Source organism: Neurospora crassa, linkage group III (genome assembly GCF_000182925.2).
Source record: "Neurospora crassa OR74A linkage group III, whole genome shotgun sequence".
Classification (NCBI taxonomy): Eukaryota; Fungi; Ascomycota; class Sordariomycetes; order Sordariales; family Sordariaceae; genus Neurospora; species Neurospora crassa.
The window spans coordinates 4,720,084-4,739,804 of NC_026503.1; the positions used below are offsets into that span (position 1 = coordinate 4,720,084).

A 19,721-nucleotide genomic window follows, 5' to 3' on the forward strand; every position below is an offset into this window, starting at 1 on the left:
AAAACGGAAAGAAAGATGGCGGCTTTTTTCACGGCTTGATTTCAAAAGTAGCGCCTGGCAACGGCCGAGAGAGGGTAGCAAAGAAGGAAGGGAAAACGAAAAAAGAAGCCCCGGCAATGTTACCACTGATGTTACCCTCCCGCGTCACAAGTAGCCAATCATTAGCAGCCACTACACATGTAAAGGTATTTATTTGCTGGGTATCATTCCCGCCTGTCTGCGGCTCCAATCTTTCTTTCGTGTTCACGCTCACTGCCCGGCTTACCTACGACTCCCAACTTACATGTTACGTGCCTACCTACCTACCGCTTTCTGCAGAGGATCGTCTCTCTCTCTTTCTCAGTCTCTCTTCTTTGGGGGACTGGAGGCCACGAGAATATCGGACTCCATCAGCCACACTGACGATCGCCAAGTCGTTCCTGAATTTAGAAGCAACCTCCGACCAACGGCACATTTTTGTGGAGAGATTTCCACAGCTGATCGGTCGTGTCAGGGAGAGAACTAACATAATGGAAGGATTCCAGTTCGTTTGCCTCCAAACGCCCGAGTTTTGAGAGCCAGAACAAGAAGATAATCATGTGATTGCTCACGGAGTCAATACAAGCTGCGGTGTATAGCCTCCAGTCCTCCTAGCTATCAGTCTCAGCTCCTATACATACATAGCATCCGCGTTTGCCTCTCAAGATCACCCAACACTGCTTAGTTGTCTTGATGGCCCCCGCACTCCATCGATTCTTCCCGGCAGAAAAAAAAAAAAAAAAAAAAAAAAAAAAAAAAAAAAAAAAGGTTGTTTTCGCTTCCGTCACCCCACCATGCATGCGTGGACTGCACCTGTGGAACTTGCAAAGAGGTTGGTCGGGTTACATATCCAATTCCACTCAGCAAACGGAAAGCCCCGGGCCGGACATTCATCCATCCATCCATCCATCCATTCATCCCCCCGCTGAAGCTCCATTCTAAATGGTGCAGTGGTAATCCCCGACCGAAGCTCCAGTCACCTCCTCTTTGAGTAAGGATCTGCCAAGATCTTGTCTCGACCAAGCGATTTCTTAGGGACATGTTGGGAGGAGACATTCGTGCAAGAGTCCTTGTTCGCTGGCACCAGGTATGTCGGTTTCTGTGTATAGATTCTCAGGGTTTTCTTAGTGTGGGAGGGAGGATTTGTCGCCAGCTCGCCAGCTCTGTAGAGCGGAGTTGGGGAATGAACAGACAGCGAGGGCACTGTACTAACCACCTCATCAACGGCTATGTGTACTGTTTGCTCTGTATACTAGTCAGCTTGCCATCACAGACAGTTGGTTGCGACTCCAGAATGGCCTGTGCATCGGGGACCCCCAACTAAAATGCGACCAAGATCAGTCCCCTGGCTGCCTGGATTTTTTGAGAACGCTTATTACGCTTAGAACCCACTTTTTTTGGCTTCAACTTCTTTCAACCGCTGCATCAACCTCAACACAACCCAATATGAAGCTTTTCACACCAAAAAGCCGGCTACTGGGCGCGCTGCGTTCACTGGTTCAATCAGCATTTCGCTGCGGTAACTTTTCGTGAAGATATCTTTTCATCCTCGTCAAAAACGAGAAGGAACTTTGAAACTTGGCGCTAAGAGAAGACGACAGCACGGACCAAAAAAGACGACCAAAGCCAATGAAATGCTTACCTTCAGGTAGAAAAAAAGTGGGTTCTAAGCGTAATAATCGACACCGATTTTTTTGTGTTTATGTACCTATGTACTACCTGTAAAGACAATCCTGTGTTTACTCAGCACGCTTCTACGGAAGCTTACTGGTTACTCGCCGTCTTCGCCCATCTTCTCCTCCCCCTGACACCCTGGAACGGACCTGGGTACGCTATACATTATGTTTCCTTGATATACCCAGTCCTTCCCCCCATCCCCCCACCATCCCTTCGTGTGACTTCAGTCGCTTTGGTTTTGTTAGTTTTCCTTCTTTTCCCTTGCTGCTTGCTATTCCCTCCACCACCCCGTGTCCTAAAATTGTTTCATCCCACGGATACGGGGCATTGCACATACATTACACGACAGGTCATAGCCTTACAGACATAGATTATTATTATAACTTGGGTTGCCATGAGCTCTCCACCGTTATCTCCCCTGTCGCCCTTGTCGCCCACTCTGGGCAATATCCCCATCAAGTGGAGACGGGTGTCCGAGACGGGGACGGGGGCCTTCAGGAACCGGATCCCCACGCAGCTTCGGCGGGCCCTCCCTCTGTACGCCGTCGTCGCCGTCCTCCTCTTCCTCATGTTCAACGCCCACGTCGTGACATTGCCTCCCTCGGCCAGCAGCATACTCAACGGCCATCATCAACAACAGCCTGCTGACCATGGCTTCCCCAAGAAGATCTGGCAATCCTGGAAGGTCGACCCCTACAACATGGCCACTCGCGACCTCAACACGGCCAAGACGTGGACCAGCAAGAACCCGGGCTACCGCTACGAGCTCTTGACGGATAACAACGACATGGTCTACGTGGAAGAGCAGTATGGTCCCCACGGAATCAACCGCCCAGACATTATCGACTTTTATCGCGCCGTCAACATCTCCATCATCAAAGCCGACTTGCTGCGGTACCTCATCATGTACGCCGAAGGTGGCGTCTACGCCGACATTGACGTTGAGGCTCTGCGGCCCATCAAACGATTCGTGCCTGAACGCTACTGGGACTCGCTTTCGGAAATCGACATGGTGGTCGGCATCGAGATCGACCAGCCCGAATTCCGCGACCACCCGATTTTGGGGTCCAAATGCATGTCCTTCTGCCAATGGACCTTCATGTGCAAGCCTCGGTTACCCGTCATGCTCAACCTCGTCGAAAACATCATGACCTGGCTTAACTCGCTTGCCGCACAGCAACAGGTCCACCTCTCGGAACTGCACCTCGACTTTGACGAAGTCATTTCCGGCACGGGACCCTCGGCTTTCACCATTGCGTTGCTGAAGGAAATGAATCGCATCTCTCATAGCCCAAAGGAAATCACCTGGGATAATTTCCACGCCATGGACGAATCCAAGGTCGTTTCCCGCGTGCTGGTACTAGACGTCGAAGCCTTTGCCGCTGGCCAGGGCCACTCGGACTCAGGTAACCACAATGCCCGCGGTGCGTTGGTCAAGCATCACTACCACGCATCGAATTGGCCGTCCAAACACCCGCGCTACGCACACCCCGTGTACGGCGAGGTCGAGAGATGTAATTGGGATTTGGCCTGCGTGCAGAAGTGGGATCGCGACGTGGAGGCGTACAAGTCGCTTTCGATTGAAGAGCAAAACAAGTTAAAGGAGGAAAGGAGGATGGAGCTGGAGAAGTTGCGGGAGCAGCAGCTGAAGGAACAGGAGCAGGCGATCCGGCTGGAGCAGTTTGGCGAGGCGGTGCGCAAGGCGGAGGAAGAGCAGAGGAGGAGAGAGGAGTTGGAGAGGGAGATGAAGGAACGGATGAGGGTCGAGGATCAGGCGCTGAAGCCGCTGCATCCGGAGCAGGCCGGGGCGGAGGAGAAGAAGGAGGGGGAGGAGTTGATTATGTTTGGGGGAAGGCCGGTGCCGGGGCAGGGGCAGGACATGGGCGCAATTGGAGAGGGGGAGCAGAAGAAGGTGGTGGAGCAGCAGCAGCCGGTGTTTGGACAGCCGATGCCGCAGAATGATAAACCGTTTGGTGGGTTGTGAGTGACGGATGGGACGGGGGAAACATATCGATGGTTATCGCATACATGGAGTTTGGGGTTGCTTTCAGACTTTGGCTTCTGGTAAATACTTTTGTTACTTGGGCTGTCGTCCATTGTACAATTGATGAGTACTGTAGTGTACCTACTAGGTATAAAGGCACACAAATGGGAGGATGCGAGTAAATGCAGATGGATAAAGTACATATGCTCACACACTCTTTCCCTTCTTTCACTCCTTCCTTCTGTAGCTCCCTCGCGTGACTGCGGTCCGACATCTCCGACGCTCTGCATGCGAATGCCTTTTCTCCTCTTCATACCGCATCAAGTTATCGCAGCTGAAGTAGAACGGGCGCCATGGAGTATCAACATGTTTTGAGGCTTATGAGGAGTTTTGGTCCAAAATAAATGCACAAAATACCACGGTCCGATGGTGTAGTTGGTTATCACGTCAGTCTAACACACTGAAGGTCCCCAGATCGAGCCTGGGTCGGATCATCTTCTTTTTATTGTTGTTTTTCCTCCGTGATGGTGGATGTCTCCACTTTGTCCCTATCTCTCGTGTGAAATCGCCTCTCCCATTTTTTTCCCTTTGATCATCTTCGTTGACTTCGCTGACTTGGTGTGTGAAGCGGGAAGAGCCGTTCCGCTATGTGACTTGCAGATAGCGTATCTCCAAGCATGTAGTCACCCAAGTGCCTGTTTCACGCACTACTAGCGCTGGACTGGCAGTGGCAGCTGATGACTCTCAGGAAGCAACACTATGGGAGTCACTACTCTTCACCGCGCCGCCACTAGTGTACATGCACGGCTCATGGTATTGTGCTTTACACCAGGCTGCTGTCCAGACTCTTCTTTTGAGTTCAGCCAAGCACGATGACCCCAAAGCCGTCTTTCAGATCTTGATAGTGTCGGGGTGACAACTTTCCCTTCTCGTGTGCTGAAAAGCGCGCTTGTTAAGTTGATGTAACCAGGATGGTTTTCCCTTTTCAGATCGCCGACAGCAGTACGTTCGTTTGTGGCCGCTCGAACACCGGGTAATAGGTAGTGGAATCCTTTGCGTAATTACTCGCATGACAAAGGAAAAGAATCGACTATGAAGCCAGAAAGTTGGAGAGTGCCGCTGTAACAAGGTACTTCCCTGAGCACATGGACAACGTTGAGCCACAGCAGAGGTAAACTTGTCCATGGGCTATACCATACGTAAAAGATGCGGTCTAACTTGGACTGACCAGTTCAAGCAGCAGTGGCTTCGAATCATGAAACGGTGCGCCGCTTGAGGGAGTTTAGGAGAAAAGGATATATACGTCTTTTGCTCGTATGTGCTTGTATGGGAGTCAACGCTTTCGCCTGCTCATCGCTTCCATCTCTCGTTTTCTCTTATAGTTCCTCGTAGTTGAACGGTAGCGTTCAGTCCCGTGGCTCTCGGCGTCGTGTCGTACACGCTTGGTACTCCCATGAATGCAGACGTTGTTCGGTCTGGCCTTCGGAGGACATCTCTCATCGTGGTAGTAGATAGATCGCGCGTGCTCCTGGGTGTAGGGACAGAGATGCCATACAAGCAACAACCGTAAGCTGACAGGAGTGTTCGTGCGGATATTATTTGCTTGTAGACAACTCTCATGTGCGCAGTACGTTCATAGGCGGCTCGTTCGTCAGCAGCTCATGTGTCGGTCGCTCGCTCATTCGGGATGCTTCGTTCGTGGATGGGATTCTCAGGGATGGTTCGCTCGAGAATGATTTGTTCGGGAATAGTTCTTTCGTGGATGGTCGACTTGGCCGGAGAGGGTTCGCTAATAAACTGTGCATTTACAGTCGGGTGCCCGTGGATATTCTCTCGTGCGTTTCGTTGAGCGTGGGAACTCCAAGCCCCTCATTTATTCCTGTTTTAAAATTCCTCGTTAGCAGTGATCGTGATACCAGCGGAACCAGTCATTGAGGTCACTCCCTGAGACGCCTCCTCTTCGACCGTGGGATTACCCATTCTTGTCGATCCCAAACCCTTACTATCTCGGTGGCTCTCACACGGTCGTCGAAGCTGTATAACCGCCAGAATCAGGTGGTCAACCGTTGCCAAAGACGTGAGAGGACGAAGCACTGACTTCTTGCTTCCTTCGTAGCGTGAACTCCCAGGCATGAAAGTCATCGACGACTGAAAGGCGTCAGTAACGCCTTCTACTTGCGAGCGCTTGCCGAAGTCACTCTCCATAGGTACAATGATATTTGCCCGCGGTAGCTTGTCTTGTCTGTCATAGAACGCGTCGATTCTACCGTTGCCAGTCAACCTCCGGCAGCTCGCGTGGCCGAGGGTTGAGATGGTATAGGTGTCGCCTGCCGTGCTGTTTGCCGTGAAAAGAACGGTTGCTCGAAGAGTCGTCGGCGCCGGGGTTGTTCTTGATGGATGCGAGAGGACGGGGCTGAAGAAAGACCGATGACTACGTGAAAGGACATCATCAGTTGTACTTAGATCGCGCTGGACTTGGAGTCGCGTGGTGTTGAGATAGGAGACTGGCGTCGGCGCTCGGGAGGCCGGCGAAAACCACAACACCGCTACGGGGATGGTCCAGCCGCTTGGTTGAATTGCTGTATGATATCGCTTCCACACAACGGTCGCGTTCATCCTTGATGAGGCGGTTCTTGTGTTATCGTCATACAGGTGAACGTCTGACATACCGATGTGCCAAGCTGCCGGATCCGTGAGTGTAACCATGAGACTTCATGCCGCTTTGGGAGATATAAGCTGCAAGGGCCCTTTGTACCACCTACGTTGTACTACAACTTCAGACGTATGGCTGCCGGAAATCAGACATCGGCGAGATTTGGGCTTGATGTGCTGAAAAGTCTCCGTAGAAGAACCGACCTTCTTCCATTCCGGTTGCCTTCCTAGATCTCGTTCTCGTTAGTTTCTCATAGCACTTCTAGCTCTCGCGATACCAAATCTAGATATACCTTAACATAAGATCGATCACATTGTCGAGATCGGCTCGCGACGGGCAAGCGCACACGGCCAGTCTCTTTGAACGGCAGCCCAAAAGCTTCGAGTGGTAACCATGCGACCCAAAATCCTTATGATCCACGGTGGCGGTACCACGCCGGACATCTTCCGCATCCAAGCCCGCAAGCTCGACGCTGCCCTCTCCCAGTTCTTTGACCTCCACTACGTTTCGGCTCCCATCGAGTGTCCCGCTGGTCCTGGAGTCCTCCCTTTCTTCGCCGGCATGGAGCCCTTTCTGAAGTGGATGCACGACCAACCGCCAGATCTCGAGGACCTCGACACGTTCCCAGCTCTTGACGATATGCTCCGAGTATTCCACACCGAAGGTCCGTTCGACGGTGTCGTCGCCTTTTCGCAGGGTGCAAAAGCGGCTCTGCATCTCCTGCGACACCTTGAGCGGGAGAGGGGTGGAGACACAGCGGTTGATTTCGTCATCACGGTGTGTCCGACTTGTCCGTTTCAAGGGATCAAGGACCCGAAGGATCGAAGGAGCCCGTATGCGAAGGCGTGCTTGGAGCTGGGCAAGGTGCAGACCGAAAGTATCCATGTGCTGGCGAGCGGCGATCCGTATAACTACGAGAGCGAGTCGATGATCGAGTTCTTTGAGCCGTCGGCGAGGAAGGTGTTCAGGATCGAGGGCGGACATCACATGCCGATGGATGATGGGTTCAACAGGAAGTTGGCAGCGATGGCGGCGAGGATCTATAATGGGATATGATTGGTTTTGGCCTCGGTGGCTATTCGGGATTCGTGTCGAGGAGGATGGTGTCGGGAAGGATCGTATAGAGATGGACAAGAGACGTCGGGCTAGCTCATGGAGAAGAGGCAAGACGGGTTGGGGGACACGAGGAGACGCTTTGCCAAACGATGGTCCAGAAAACTTGGGGTGATGCGACTGAGCGGGCGGAGATCGAGCGTGTAAATGTTTTGGATGCTTGGGGCTCTTGTCTCTTCCCCGTCTCTTGTCGCGAATCGGTTCTCTTGACCCGCGAATCTACAATGTCTTCTTTCGCAGGGTGGGCGTTCCGGCAACCGTTCTTGAAGTCCCATCGCGCCGTGAAACAACTGTTATGGGCGAATGGAGAGACGCAATGGGGATTGTCGAGGGTACGCTTTCGAAGTATGGATGGGCATCGAGAGGGCTTTGCGCGATGCGATACGAGGGGGCCGAGACCTCGATGGCTTTGTGCTTGTATTTCCTCTCCCATGTCTCACTCCCTGATCTTGCCTGTCTTCGTCATTCCCTACGTATCGCTTTGTTTGCCCTGGGTCCCGGTCTTTATCATTCCGCGTGACTGTGATGTCGAGATCTGGTAATGACTGCTTGGCTTGTCTTCTCGCGGGTCGAGCTCTTTGGAGTTTTTCTGCGAGGTTTGGTTCGAGAGAGTTGAGAGTGCAGCGCTTGACCGAGGGCATCGGGTATCCTTCGCGGCGCGAGGAATCTCGGAACCGGTATGGCAAGGAGTAACTGAGCGAAATCCTCTGTCCCTTTCAAAGCATCAGCATCGATCGATGTTTAACAGTCATTACGCAGGGCGCGGAGTGCAGGGAAGCAACATCATGATGATATAGTAATGGAAAGCCATCCTCCAGTTGATGAAGGGTCAATATGAGCAGAACACACTCTATTCTCAACCGACGATGTGTCCATTTTCACGCAGTGAGTGCGACACCAATGGTGATTGTATAGAAAGGTGAGATAGGACGACGAAAGAGAATTACGAAGGAGAAGTAAAAGGGCAAAGAACGGGAAACGAAAACGAAACGCATCAGGAGCATGATATTGATAAAGGAAAAGAGGCTACTCAGCGACGCCTAGACAACGGAGGCCAAGGGCTTTTGGAGAAGTGGTAACTTGGAGGAAGCCAGCCGCGAGGATTATCGTCCATCGTCGTCCAATCTGCTGCTAACGTTCTGCGACAGACCGACGGGTTCCTCGACTCGATGCGTCTCTCACGAAGTAGGTCTCGAACAGTAAGAGGTAGGCCGGCTATTAGCAACGATAAGGGCGATGACGTCAGGGTGAGGATGTGAGACGGGGCTTCATCCATCAATTATCACGGCCAGCGACGGATCCGAGAGGTATTCGCGGCATTGGATTCGCAGACGCGTTCTCCCGAGCGCATCATTCGAGCTCGGGGGCATCATGTACGTATGACTGGCGCAGTCGAGCTCGAACGCCGTCCATGTGGTTCAGGTCGACCGGCTTGATGAGGAGCTCAGTTGGCAAAGGGGGGTTGTTTGCGTGCTTGCATTTCCCCGGGATGTACGTTGCACGGGGCAACCCGAAGCATCTGCTCTCCTCGCCTCAGTTGAACTGATTTGCGCGACAAGAAGCGTGGGGAGTACGGTGTCCCATTTGCGTTAGAAATCCGTCATGGAAAATGCAAAATGGAAGAAGTGATCTTGTTCAGAGTGCCTGCGGGGTAGACATGGCGCGTCGAGTGGAAGTTGGAGAAATTGGGGTAGATGAGGGGTAAGACCGAGGCGGACCCCGATCGGTGTCGTTACCACGCAGGTACCGTAACAATTGCCTAGTATAGTAGTGGCCACTGTACGGTAGAAACTGTCGGCAAGATGCATCGATGACAATGGGATTTCTTTCAACAAAAAAGGGACTATGGACAAGCGGGGGCTTGCCGCTTTCTATTTCCCATTGCTTTGTTAAATCGAGTGGGCATTGTCCGCAACATGCAGGATTCTGGATTTTGGGGTGCATGTGGCCTATGTGACAGTCACAACGCCTTACAAGTATGTTACGATGTAGGTAACAATAAATCTCGTAATACCCAGGGGCAGCCCGTCTGCAAGCTGCTGCCTCGCACCTTCTTCATGGAAAACGCATCAGGACCTCCTGTCATTTTGGCAACTGCAGCTGTGATGGGCTGATGACCTCTGGCTATGCTTCTCACTCCTTCCCTATCTTCCTCGCTTTTTTGGTGTTCTTTCTGTCTCGCGCATCGCTCATCCAGTTGGGTGCTGGTCATTGCTCCATCTTCCACCTCACGGGCTCAGTGAGGACACTCGCACACGACCAATCCTTCACAACTGCATACCAGCTTATTCTGCGGCCACGCTCTACTTAGTTTCCTCTACTTTCAAAGCCATGACCCATTACTATCCTGCCTTTCGTGGTGATCGTGTACCTCGTCACTCCAATCCCTGCTGTGCTCTGCCCTTGGCGTGAAAACCTTCGGCCTCCCCGATCGTGGTCAAGAGGGCAGCCCCCACATGAAAGTTCGGTTATCACAGATAGAGGCTCCAGCGAGAGGCCCGATAACCGACGCTTGCCTCACCACCCATCCCAGATCTGCCAGTTCCCCCTGGCAATTTCCTTGTCGAGTCCAGTACTTGATGGTTTCTATCCTGGAGTTGTCAGCTCCTGTCACACAGTCCACGTGCCTTCTGCCGCAGTCGGCTTTCTCTGATTCGAATTGCCCTAAAGCCGCAAAGGATGGCCAGCGACTGTCTCGCTACTTTGTGGGGGCACTTTGTTTCCCGTCATAATAATTTGTATCAGTCTAGTTCGCTTGTCTATTTTGTCGACCCTTGCGCTACTTGAGTCTCTTACGCTTGGTTGACATTGCTTGCTTGGTTGTTTCCAACCCTCATTCGCATGTGTCTGTCTAAGCCGCAATCACATGATGTATTGCTCATAGTACATCGCTCGTCATGTCTCCATTGCTGCGCTTGTTATGACTCCTACGCGTATAAAGTCCTTGCGTGGCTCTTCGTTTTTCACTCACTATTGTCTTCCTTTGGCTACGAAGCCGCCCTATTCTGTGGCCCTAGCAAAAGCAGCCGATCACGATGGAGACAGCGACAATCGGTGCTATGACGATCGCAAGAATAGGCCGGTAGACCTCATCAATTCGTGTGGTTCAGAAGCTCGTCAAAACCCTCTCTCCCTTCTCAACCTCAAGACTTGGTGATGCTCCTCGCAGTCATTCTTCCCAACAGGACCAAAGAGGAGCAGTCAGATTGCATACAGGGATCCAGACAAAGGTCAAGCGACATATTCGGGAGGGCGTTCAAGAAAAGACCACGTGATGAGAAGGGGTCTAATGGACCGCCGTCTGGATAACTTTGAGCCCGTAGCTAACGGACTTGGCTGGGGGTGGGTTTTCTTGCGATCAACGTTCAGGAGTTAAGTTTACTCGAGACGCTGCGTTACAAGCCTCATACTGTCCACCATCGCACAAGATCCGTGTTGGAGTAGGAGGATAGCATGATAGCCACAATAACAGGCCGATTCCTCGAGTCACCAGCACAGCTGATGGTAGCTACGTCTGGTACGGGAGTTGGGCATTCCTCGTCTGTCTCAAGATACCCGAGGCTGAAGTGGGTAATGATTTTGGGTTGGTTGCTTTCCTACTGATACGGTACGGCTGTTTCGGCCCTGATCATTCCAGTATTTGCTTTCTTCGGCTTCCTCGAATGCTGACCGTCTTCTCTACACTAGTACAGGGGAAGTAAAGTACGTTGACTCCCCAAGTCCTCCTATTTTGTCCTTATACTTGGCTGTTGTTTGCTCTGCCTTTGCAATGCTCGGCTTGTCTACTTTCCACCATTGGAAAGTATGCTGTTTCCCAAGTACTATATAGCTGCTTGGTTGTCATGTCCTTTTAGTCCCTGACTAGATTCAGCTGCCGCCGCGCTAGATGTTGTCCTGGGGGCAGTTCCCGCTTGCACTAAGTGCAGCAAAACACTGCAACGACAGCAAGGCGCCAAGGACCTGTCGGCAACTACCATCGAGCTTGGGAGAACACAGTCAAGAAGGTCTTCTTCATTTCTGCGCAGGCAAGTTGATGGACATAATGACCGGTGTGTCATGACAAGAGTGTCGGTGAGAATAGCGGGGGAGGCCGAATGGTCCGGTCAACCGACTATGTGCAGGTGGCGGCCCATGTTTCAGTATATATCAGCGAGAATTACCTAACTGCCTGAGGGCCCAAAAACTATAGCAGCAGACAGTGTTAGTCGCCTATCGTGAACGGCGGGGAGGAGGTCCCATCGACTGCAAACCCAGCCCAGGTTGGATCGCGGGGCGCGCTGATACCACTACCAAAGTCTACGACGAGAGGTCACCAATAATAAAACGCCCCGACTGGCCAGGCCCTGCGTAGTCGTGGGTTGGGGCAAAGAGGTCCGGTGGCTCGTCTCGGCTCACACGTCCATCTTGTGGGAGCCAACGGTCCCATTCTCGTCCGGACGGGTACCCGATTTACAAGCACCGGCGGGACACAACTTCAGCCCCCCTTTGACTGGGCGGCGCTTGTGCTGCGCTTGTACCTCGTGGCTCCTCCACGGAAATTTTAATTTTTCTTTTCTGTTTCGCAACTCGAACTCTGTCCTCATCGAGACCAACTCGAAGTTGTCTCAACAGAAGCCGCTTCTTGACGACCCACATACCCTAGAGATTTTGCAGTTTGCAGATTCGGATTATTCCGCCGTCTTCTCTCTTCATCACCCCACACTTTCCCAAGTCATCCATCGGAACCACAACATACTGACAGTGGTGGAGTCTCCTCCCACCAGAGAGAGACTTCCCTGTCCTCGGTGGTGATTCCATTTCCATTACTGTACTGCCCACATTGGCACACTCACTTTGAGCGGACGAAGCTCGCGATTCCACGACTTCTTCCCTTCTCAAATCGACTCTTGTTGGCTTCCACCACAATCGTGAACGACAAAACAGTCGACACTTGGTAGTCACTGTCGCAACAGAACCACTGAAAAGTCTCCCGTCAAGGCCTCGTCGCTGGATCTCCCACCGACCCCCTCCATCATGGATTTCGTCGCGAACAACAACCCGCCGGCAGAAGTTGTGTACGACAGCTTCCCCGACTGGTGGATCACATATGTGGGAACACTGCCGTTATGTGTGAAGTGTAATCAGAACCACCAACATCTTCCCGGAGCTACCAGATGCCTCGAGTGCTTGGGAAATAAGCCTGGTCCCCTACGCAAGAGGGCCATGTATCGGATTGTGCATGAGGGAGGCATTTACTGTAGCACCTGCTACATCCGTGAGGCCCCCGAGCTTGGACATTCATGCCCGCGATGCGCCAACTCCAGAGCAGCGAATAAGCTTCAACGGAAGCTAAATGTCTTGCTGGCAGCAGTAATGAGAAGGGTGGAGATGGTGAACAACGCGGTGGAGTCTGCTGGCAACGCAAACAGCCTTCTCGTCGCCATCGAACATGCTATGAAGGCCGTCACCATGATACCTATCGTCTACGATATTCTTCAAACCGCGCAAGAGATCTTGAACGATATGGCTGAGCTCGATGCGACGAAGGCAGACGCCGCCACACCGAATATGCTTAGGGTCGTGGAGCAGTACCAGGATGTCAGAGGTTGGGCAAAGGATACCTTTGTTTCCGCCGCCAGTGCTTGGCTAGAACAGGGCAATTTGAGTCAGGCCTTTTTACAGGCTTTATCCAACATCGACGACTTCTTGCCGTCGACACCGCTGCAGCAAGATGCGCAGAACCATTCTATTCAACATGGTGACAACTCCTCTCAAGCCCCAGCCCTTCAGCATAACGATGGCCATGCTATGCAGAATGAGAATTACGACGCCGCTCAGCAAAACGACAGTATTGCCAAGTGGAACCTTCAGCCAGCTGCTTCTCAAGTACATAGCGAGGATCAGCTGCATCTGGCCAACCTCTTCCACGACTATATTCCGGATGACGCCGTTCCTGAACTTATGTCTCAACACCCCGACCAAAACCCTCAGCATGGGGACAATCTCTTGATGCACGGGGACAACATCGCTCCGCCGATTGCGCCTAGTGAGACAAACCACAATGATGACCCTGACCCGGACGACATTCTGTTCAACCCTTATTACCAGAACCAGCAGTACAATCCCCTATATAAGTGGACAGTTGAGTGGTGATCCGCTTGTTTCTTCGAGAGCGGTATCATCTAGGGAGTCAGCATGATAGTTTGAGACGCCACCACAGGAGTGGCAGACTGTTTGGATTGGGGAATACAACCTAATCGACGGAAACCTCATCAACCGCTCCATTGCCGTTCGTCGTCTCCGGAACGAACTCCTCGAGCTGGCAGAGGAACACCAGAGTGCAAACATCCTGTACGCCGATACCAAGGAGGCCCTCGGTCGTCTTTACGAACAAGTCAGTCACGCCCGCCTCAATTACGTTCGTAAGGTTACATATTCGGAGTTGCCCATGGTGAAGGGCATTCGCAACCAGGCGGTGAAGACATCTGGGGAGGAGGCGATATACTTACCGGGCTGGATGTCCCTCGACTCGATCAATAGTTGAGATTTGCTGTGGTTCGGAAGATGGTACATCTTTGATCGTACCAGAGAGAGATACGGCCGTCGGTGGTTCAGTTGCTCCATCCTGGGGAGCCTATAGTTAGGCGTTGGTTGGCTTTGGGGTACACTCGAACGGAGTATTATATGACTTTGAGCTCTCTTTTACTACCCTACGGCTGGAGAACATAGCTGTTCCCATCGTTCGTTACCTTAGAATCCCTACATAGTTTGTGTATGGTTTCCTATTTTCCCTTCTAATCTTCTTTTCTTGATCCCCTGTCAGTGATCTAAAGTACTTTCCTACTCGTACTTTGATCTGTGAGATGGAAGAGCCTTTCCTAAGCAATATGGCTCTTTAGCTTGTGATCTCAGATCATCAGCACCACGTCGGGGATTCGTTGGGACAGAACAGTTATTTGATTTTGCCTCGAACCCCTCAACACTTTCAGGCCGGCGTCTCCCACCATCATCACCATAGCGACCGTGAGCACCAAGTGGAGAAGCCCGCGAAAAGCGGCAACAATATCCCAATTATTCCGCCTCATCTCCCCCAACAGTCTCAGGAAACCATCACAAACCAGCATCAGGGTGATCATCGGCACTTTTTGGACGGTTCGCTGGGGGAAGCCAACAACTTTATTCCGCCTCAATCCCCTGAACCGCCGGACAGCCATGAGACAGTTTACGGCCTAACCCTTTGACAGTCTATTCCAGACCAACCCAGCGATAACCAGCGGGATGAGGCCGATCTAATTCTTCACGACTTCGGCCCCAACTTCGATCCACGTGCCGCGCCTGAATAACGCAAACCAAACTGCCATCTCGTAGACAACCTCCCCCTTGCCTCCCCCTTGACGACGACAACCTCGCCATTAATGCTGTAATTGAGCAGCATGACGATGTTGAGAATTACCCCGACGATATACCATTCGTGAACGAGCATTTTTTGAGCCAGCAATACAACCTGCTTCCGCAGGTGGACACCTGAGGCCTAACATACAATGAGAGTGTGCAACACATATATACTCTATGGAACTTTCAATCAAAACAATGATTGTTAGGAGGGATGCCTGCGGTCAGTCACAGCGACTGTATTCCAACTCCGCTTCTCAAATCGGTCCCAGTTCAACATAACAGGCATGCGTACGCCCGATATGTTCCCTACAATGCATAGGCCAGTTCGAATATACTCCGCCTAGCAAGCAACTAGTCCCTTCCGCCTGGACGAACTGCCAAGCAGACCCAAAGTCCTGGGCATGTACAGGGGCTGTTGGTAATCTACGGTTTCAAGTCTGCTTGGCGGGCCGGTCCATGCCTTCCTAGCGAATTTGTGCGTCAACATTCCGGCGGAGCTACAGCATTTTGCCCAGCAGAAGGGTTGAACAAATCTAAAAAGAAAGGAGTTCAGCTCGAATTATTCCGCGCATCCTAGTCGACTGCCTCATGGCATACTCTCTTTCAGAGCAACCGTCAACGGCATCGAGAGATAGTACGTCTTACGGGGGTCTTACATCTCCTGTTGCCCCTGAAAGGAACAGCCCACCATCGGGCAAGATTGAATAAGCTGTGCGTTAGAAGAATACCAGTTTGGGGGGGCTGAGGGGTTGAAACCAGTTCGCTCGTTTACACCACCACCACCCGACGGGGTGTGAAGTTGGGAGCTCTCCGTCCAAAGCACCTTCCAGCATCAAGCCATGGACAACAATCCCGCGATCAATCAGAATCACCCGCTGTCCACAACCAGGATGTTAATCATCAAGCTGGGGATCACCCCTTCGACCATCAGCTGGCTGGATGGCTTGAATATCTCGAGACACTCCCGTTGGGTCGCAAATGTGGTGTAAGACACGTAGAGGTACATTTGCCCCAAGCCAAAACATGCCTGGATTGCCTGGACAGCAGACCTGGACTCATGCGGCGGCGCCGCATGATCGAGGTTTTGCAAAAAGGAGCGATTTTATTGTAGCCGTTGCTACATACGGGAAGCTGCGCACCCAGGAGTCATGTGCTCGCTGCAGGCTTATGAGAGATGTGGTTGGCTTTCGGAGGAGACTAAACCTACTGATTGGACAAGCTCAGGAGAGGTTCATAACTGCTCTAGACACAGCGCTGAATGCTGTGGCCGCAGACACGTTTCTGATCGCCAACCAGGAGTCACATACCGCCTTTGAGGCTTCTCGGGAAGCGTTCGAAACTATCCAAGAAGCCCATGAGGTTTGGGTACGACTGGACGCCATCGACGCACTCAAAGTACAATTGGCTTTGCCGGTACTGATCCGCGCGTATGAGCACTCTTCTGAAGTTACTGATCGCACGATTCGTACTTGGGACGTCATCGCCACTCGACTGGCCGCGCCAGTGGGCGTAAACAATGCCTATCCCAACGTCCAACTTCTTCTCTCTTTGACAAAGTCGTCTCACTTTTTGCTAGATTGGTTTGCGATTCTCTACGTTCCGTTGTGTTTGTTATTGTGTCTCCTTTGGCGTACTGATCCCTTCCTCTATACTTTGATCAAGGACACAGACAAAAGATATCACCGGACTGACCGGCAACCGCGCCGCGTCTTTTGCAGAAGAAAGATGTGTTATATCGCTCTAAACTGATCTGTCCAGTCAGGGTTGTTCCGTGTTTGATCCATGAACTTTCAGTAGCTGGCTACCAGGAACAGTCTAGAAGTAAGCTGAAGTCTCTCTCCTTCTTCTTTGAATCCCGCACACCCACCTACTTCAGTGCCTATTAATACGTCCTACTTGCCCAACCACCAGGCCCTAAGAGCCCGATTCAGTGATCACACAACTTCCGCACACGGAGCTGGACTGTCAATCTTCCCACTGGAGGTAGCTGGCTATGAAGTTGCCTCAAGAAAAGCCGAGCCGTCCGGGCCTTCAAGATGAAGCATCGTCGAACGGGGTCCCTGCCCGGGCACGGCTGTCTCATACCTCCAATACCCCGTCATCCCAAGGGCAAGGCGAGCAGCAATTAAGACATTCCATGGAACAGACGCAGCGGAGAGTCGACAGCTCTGCCTTAGCACTCAATACTCGGCCGACGGCACAGGGTAGCTTAAGCAGACAAACCTCTGGCTCCATATTTCCTGCAAACACATTAGGTGAGGCGTTACTCGCCCTAGAAGCCCGTCGACTATCTTTGTCTCCTCATGATACGACTCAGTCAGGAAACCGTGCAGCCAACCACTTGCTTTCTCGGCCCCCTTCAATCTCCAGTTCTCAACGGACACCTTTGCCGACTTCCAGTTCTCAACGGACACCCTTGCCAACCTTCAGTTCTCAACGAACATCTTTGCCAACCTCCAGTTCTCAACGGACACCCTTGCCAACCTTCAGTTCTCAACGGATACCCTTGCCGACCTCCAGCTCTCAACGGACACCTTTGCCATCGTCCAGTTCTCAACGGACACCTTTGCCATCCTTCAGTTCTCAACGAACATCTTTGCCAACCTCCAGTTCTCAACGGACACCTTTGCCATCAGGCCATGTCCAAGCATCTTCTGCTCTCCTTCCTGAGTCCTTACGGCCCCGTAAACTCGCTCCTCACCCCTCTCAGCCCTCTATATCTTCCTCCTCTCGACAGCCCAACCCCAACCACCCCCGCAGACGCTCCGCGACGCCTCCAACCGACCCTCACAAGCCAGCCAACCGACGTTACCGTTCTCCCCTAACCCCGGCCTTGCCCCCTCCACCAGCCAGCACATCCGATCGACCTAAAACTTTTGACACATGCCAGGAGAAGGGTTGTAGCGCCAGAGTGCACCAGCCTCGAGGCCGAAAGTGCGCAACTCATTTGAAGAACAAGGCGCGGTACAGACCCAACTCAGAAGCGGACAGGAAGAGGCGGGAGACAGAGGCTGCTGGCCGAACAGTCTGTGCGGGGTGTGATAGGGGAGTGGCTGGGCGTGGGCCGAAGAAGTATTGTTGGAAGTGTTTCCATATGAGAGGGGTCACCAGATTGGAGAGGAACGGGTTGAATGGTATTTGTCCTGGGTGCCTTTATAAGGAGTGCCCGAATAGGCAGTTTGGTCGAGAGAATCATCGGCACGAAGAGCTTTATTCGGATAGTGATGAGGACACCCAGGGGGGTAATGATGCCCCTGAGGAGGACGATGTCGAGAACAACGATCGAGAGAGCAAAGACGAGGAAAGCAACGATCGGGAAAGCAGCGAAAAGGAAAACACCAATGAGGAGCATGCCGTCTTGGAGAGCATCGATAAGAAGGATAGTGGTGAGGAGGCGGACATTGGGAAAAGCAACAATGAGGAGGACAACAATGACCAAACCGACAACAAAGACGACAATACGGAAGTAGCCAACAGAGACGAAGGAAATGACAGTGAAGACGACAGATGGGAGGGTTGGCATAGGAAGTTTTGCCTACAATCGGAGGAACAAGGAAAGGGCTACTGCTGCCGTGGTTGTCTTTGGACAGGATGTCCAAATAGGAAGCGTGGTCACTTTGACTTGGATTATAATGTATGGGAAGTCTTTCCGGACCGCGGCTATGACACGGAGCAGGAGGAGGACGACGACGACGAATACGAGAACAACGAGGAGGCTGATGCAGACGAAGACGAGGATGAGTACGGTGATGATGATGGTGGAGACGAAGACGAGCATGGAGAGAATAGGTCCTAATTGGAGGCGTTTACTCTGAGTTTGAAGCTCAGTCTGGGCCTAGCTAGAACTGGAACGGGAATGGAGACTTGATCTGAACCCGGTACTGGGAGTAGAGCTAGATCTGAATCTGGATAACTGCCTAGCGGGTTGTCAAGAGGGTGGTAAGAACTAGGGGAGGCACTTGCGAGGAAGGCAGGGCGAACGAAGGGGAAGGGACAGTGGAAAGCAGCCTTTTACACCGACACCGCGTGCACAAACTAGGTAGGTAATACCTACCTCTACATTGCTGGAAGTTCTTGCCGAGCAGAACATGTGTTGGACGTAGAGAGCTGTCATCAACAAAAAGGGGATAGCAAATCCAACAAACGGGACATCAAAGCAGCTGGAAGGGCACATCGGCACGTTACGGGAAGACTCACAGCAAGAGAACAAAGACATTGACAGATGGAACGTAATTGAAAGGCTACTGCTGCATTGTACCTCTAACTATTACAAACCTCTCAAAAGCTTTCCTTTGTTCCACCTCCTTTGTGTACGAGTGTTTGCACTTCCATGTCATGTTCCGATTCATGTCCGCCCACTTCAAGTACCTCCACTGTAACCCCACGTTTGTTAAACATGGAAGATATAATACTTACAGCTACCTGAGTACCAAGCAATGGGGTACAAGACTAGAAGCAACCAAAGGTACTTCGTTTAGAACTGGCCCGGCTACCTCTAACGAGGACAGGCCTATCAGAGACAGCCGGGACATCCACTAGGTCGCTTCCAATGTTGAGATGATTGTGATGACACTTCCAGCACAAGCTTCCTGTAACTCTCTGGGGACGGCCCAGTGCCCGAAGTGCAGCCGCGGCATGCGGTCATCTTGGCAGCCCGGCCGGGACCTACCCTGTACCTCTACTCACCAGATGGGATTCGCATTTCTTGACCCTCGGGCCAGGATGATTAATGGAGTTGGTGCACCCGGGGTGATCGTAGGGCTTCAAGGCTGAGGCCGGTACGAAGGACAAGTCGGGAGGTGATCATCTAAAAGTGAGTTGGTCTTGCTGTAAGAGCGAAGGCTCCTGGAGAGGGGAATAGTAACCCTTGGATACTTCTAAGTAAGTAAAACACAGTCGATA

At 52.1% G+C, this 19,721-nt stretch overlaps 5 protein-coding genes and 1 non-coding gene across 6 annotated transcripts; 5 read left to right on the top strand and 1 right to left on the bottom strand.

Moving 5' to 3' along the window:
- Positions 1–1,906: 1,906 nt before the first annotated feature.
- Positions 1,907–3,901, top strand: NCU08232 (alpha-1,6-mannosyltransferase Och1). Its single transcript, XM_954229.2, has one exon. It carries the CDS (start codon positions 2,090–2,092, stop codon positions 3,677–3,679), a length of 1,590 nt encoding a protein of 529 aa, XP_959322.1. The 5' UTR covers positions 1,907–2,089; the 3' UTR covers positions 3,680–3,901.
- Positions 3,902–4,099: 198 nt separating this feature from the next.
- Positions 4,100–4,173, top strand: NCU15248. Its single transcript has one exon. It is a non-coding gene; the product is annotated as a tRNA-Val (tRNA).
- Positions 4,174–5,563: 1,390 nt separating this feature from the next.
- NCU16701 (hypothetical protein) lies at positions 5,564–6,346 on the bottom strand (the record flags this gene model as incomplete). The annotated part of the gene is made up of 1 exon (XM_011395763.1): positions 5,564–6,346. One exon carries the CDS (start codon positions 6,344–6,346, stop codon positions 5,564–5,566), a length of 783 nt encoding a protein of 260 aa, XP_011394065.1.
- Positions 6,347–6,725: 379 nt separating this feature from the next.
- On the top strand, positions 6,726–7,388 carry NCU08233 (hypothetical protein; the record flags this gene model as incomplete). Its single annotated transcript, XM_954230.1, has 1 exon — positions 6,726–7,388. One exon carries the CDS (start codon positions 6,726–6,728, stop codon positions 7,386–7,388), a length of 663 nt encoding a protein of 220 aa, XP_959323.1.
- Positions 7,389–12,458: 5,070 nt separating this feature from the next.
- NCU08234 (hypothetical protein) lies at positions 12,459–13,577 on the top strand (the record flags this gene model as incomplete). The annotated part of the gene is made up of 1 exon (XM_954231.1): positions 12,459–13,577. The coding sequence occupies one exon, from the start codon at positions 12,459–12,461 to the stop codon at positions 13,575–13,577; it is 1,119 nt and encodes a 372-aa protein (XP_959324.1).
- A 2,265-nt stretch (positions 13,578–15,842) lies between these two features.
- Positions 15,843–18,615, top strand: NCU08235 (hypothetical protein; the record flags this gene model as incomplete). Its single annotated transcript, XM_954232.1, has 4 exons — positions 15,843–16,399; positions 16,582–16,640; positions 17,220–17,632; positions 17,710–18,615. 4 exons carry the CDS (start codon positions 15,843–15,845, stop codon positions 18,613–18,615), a joined length of 1,935 nt encoding a protein of 644 aa, XP_959325.1.
- Positions 18,616–19,721: the final 1,106 nt, after the last annotated feature.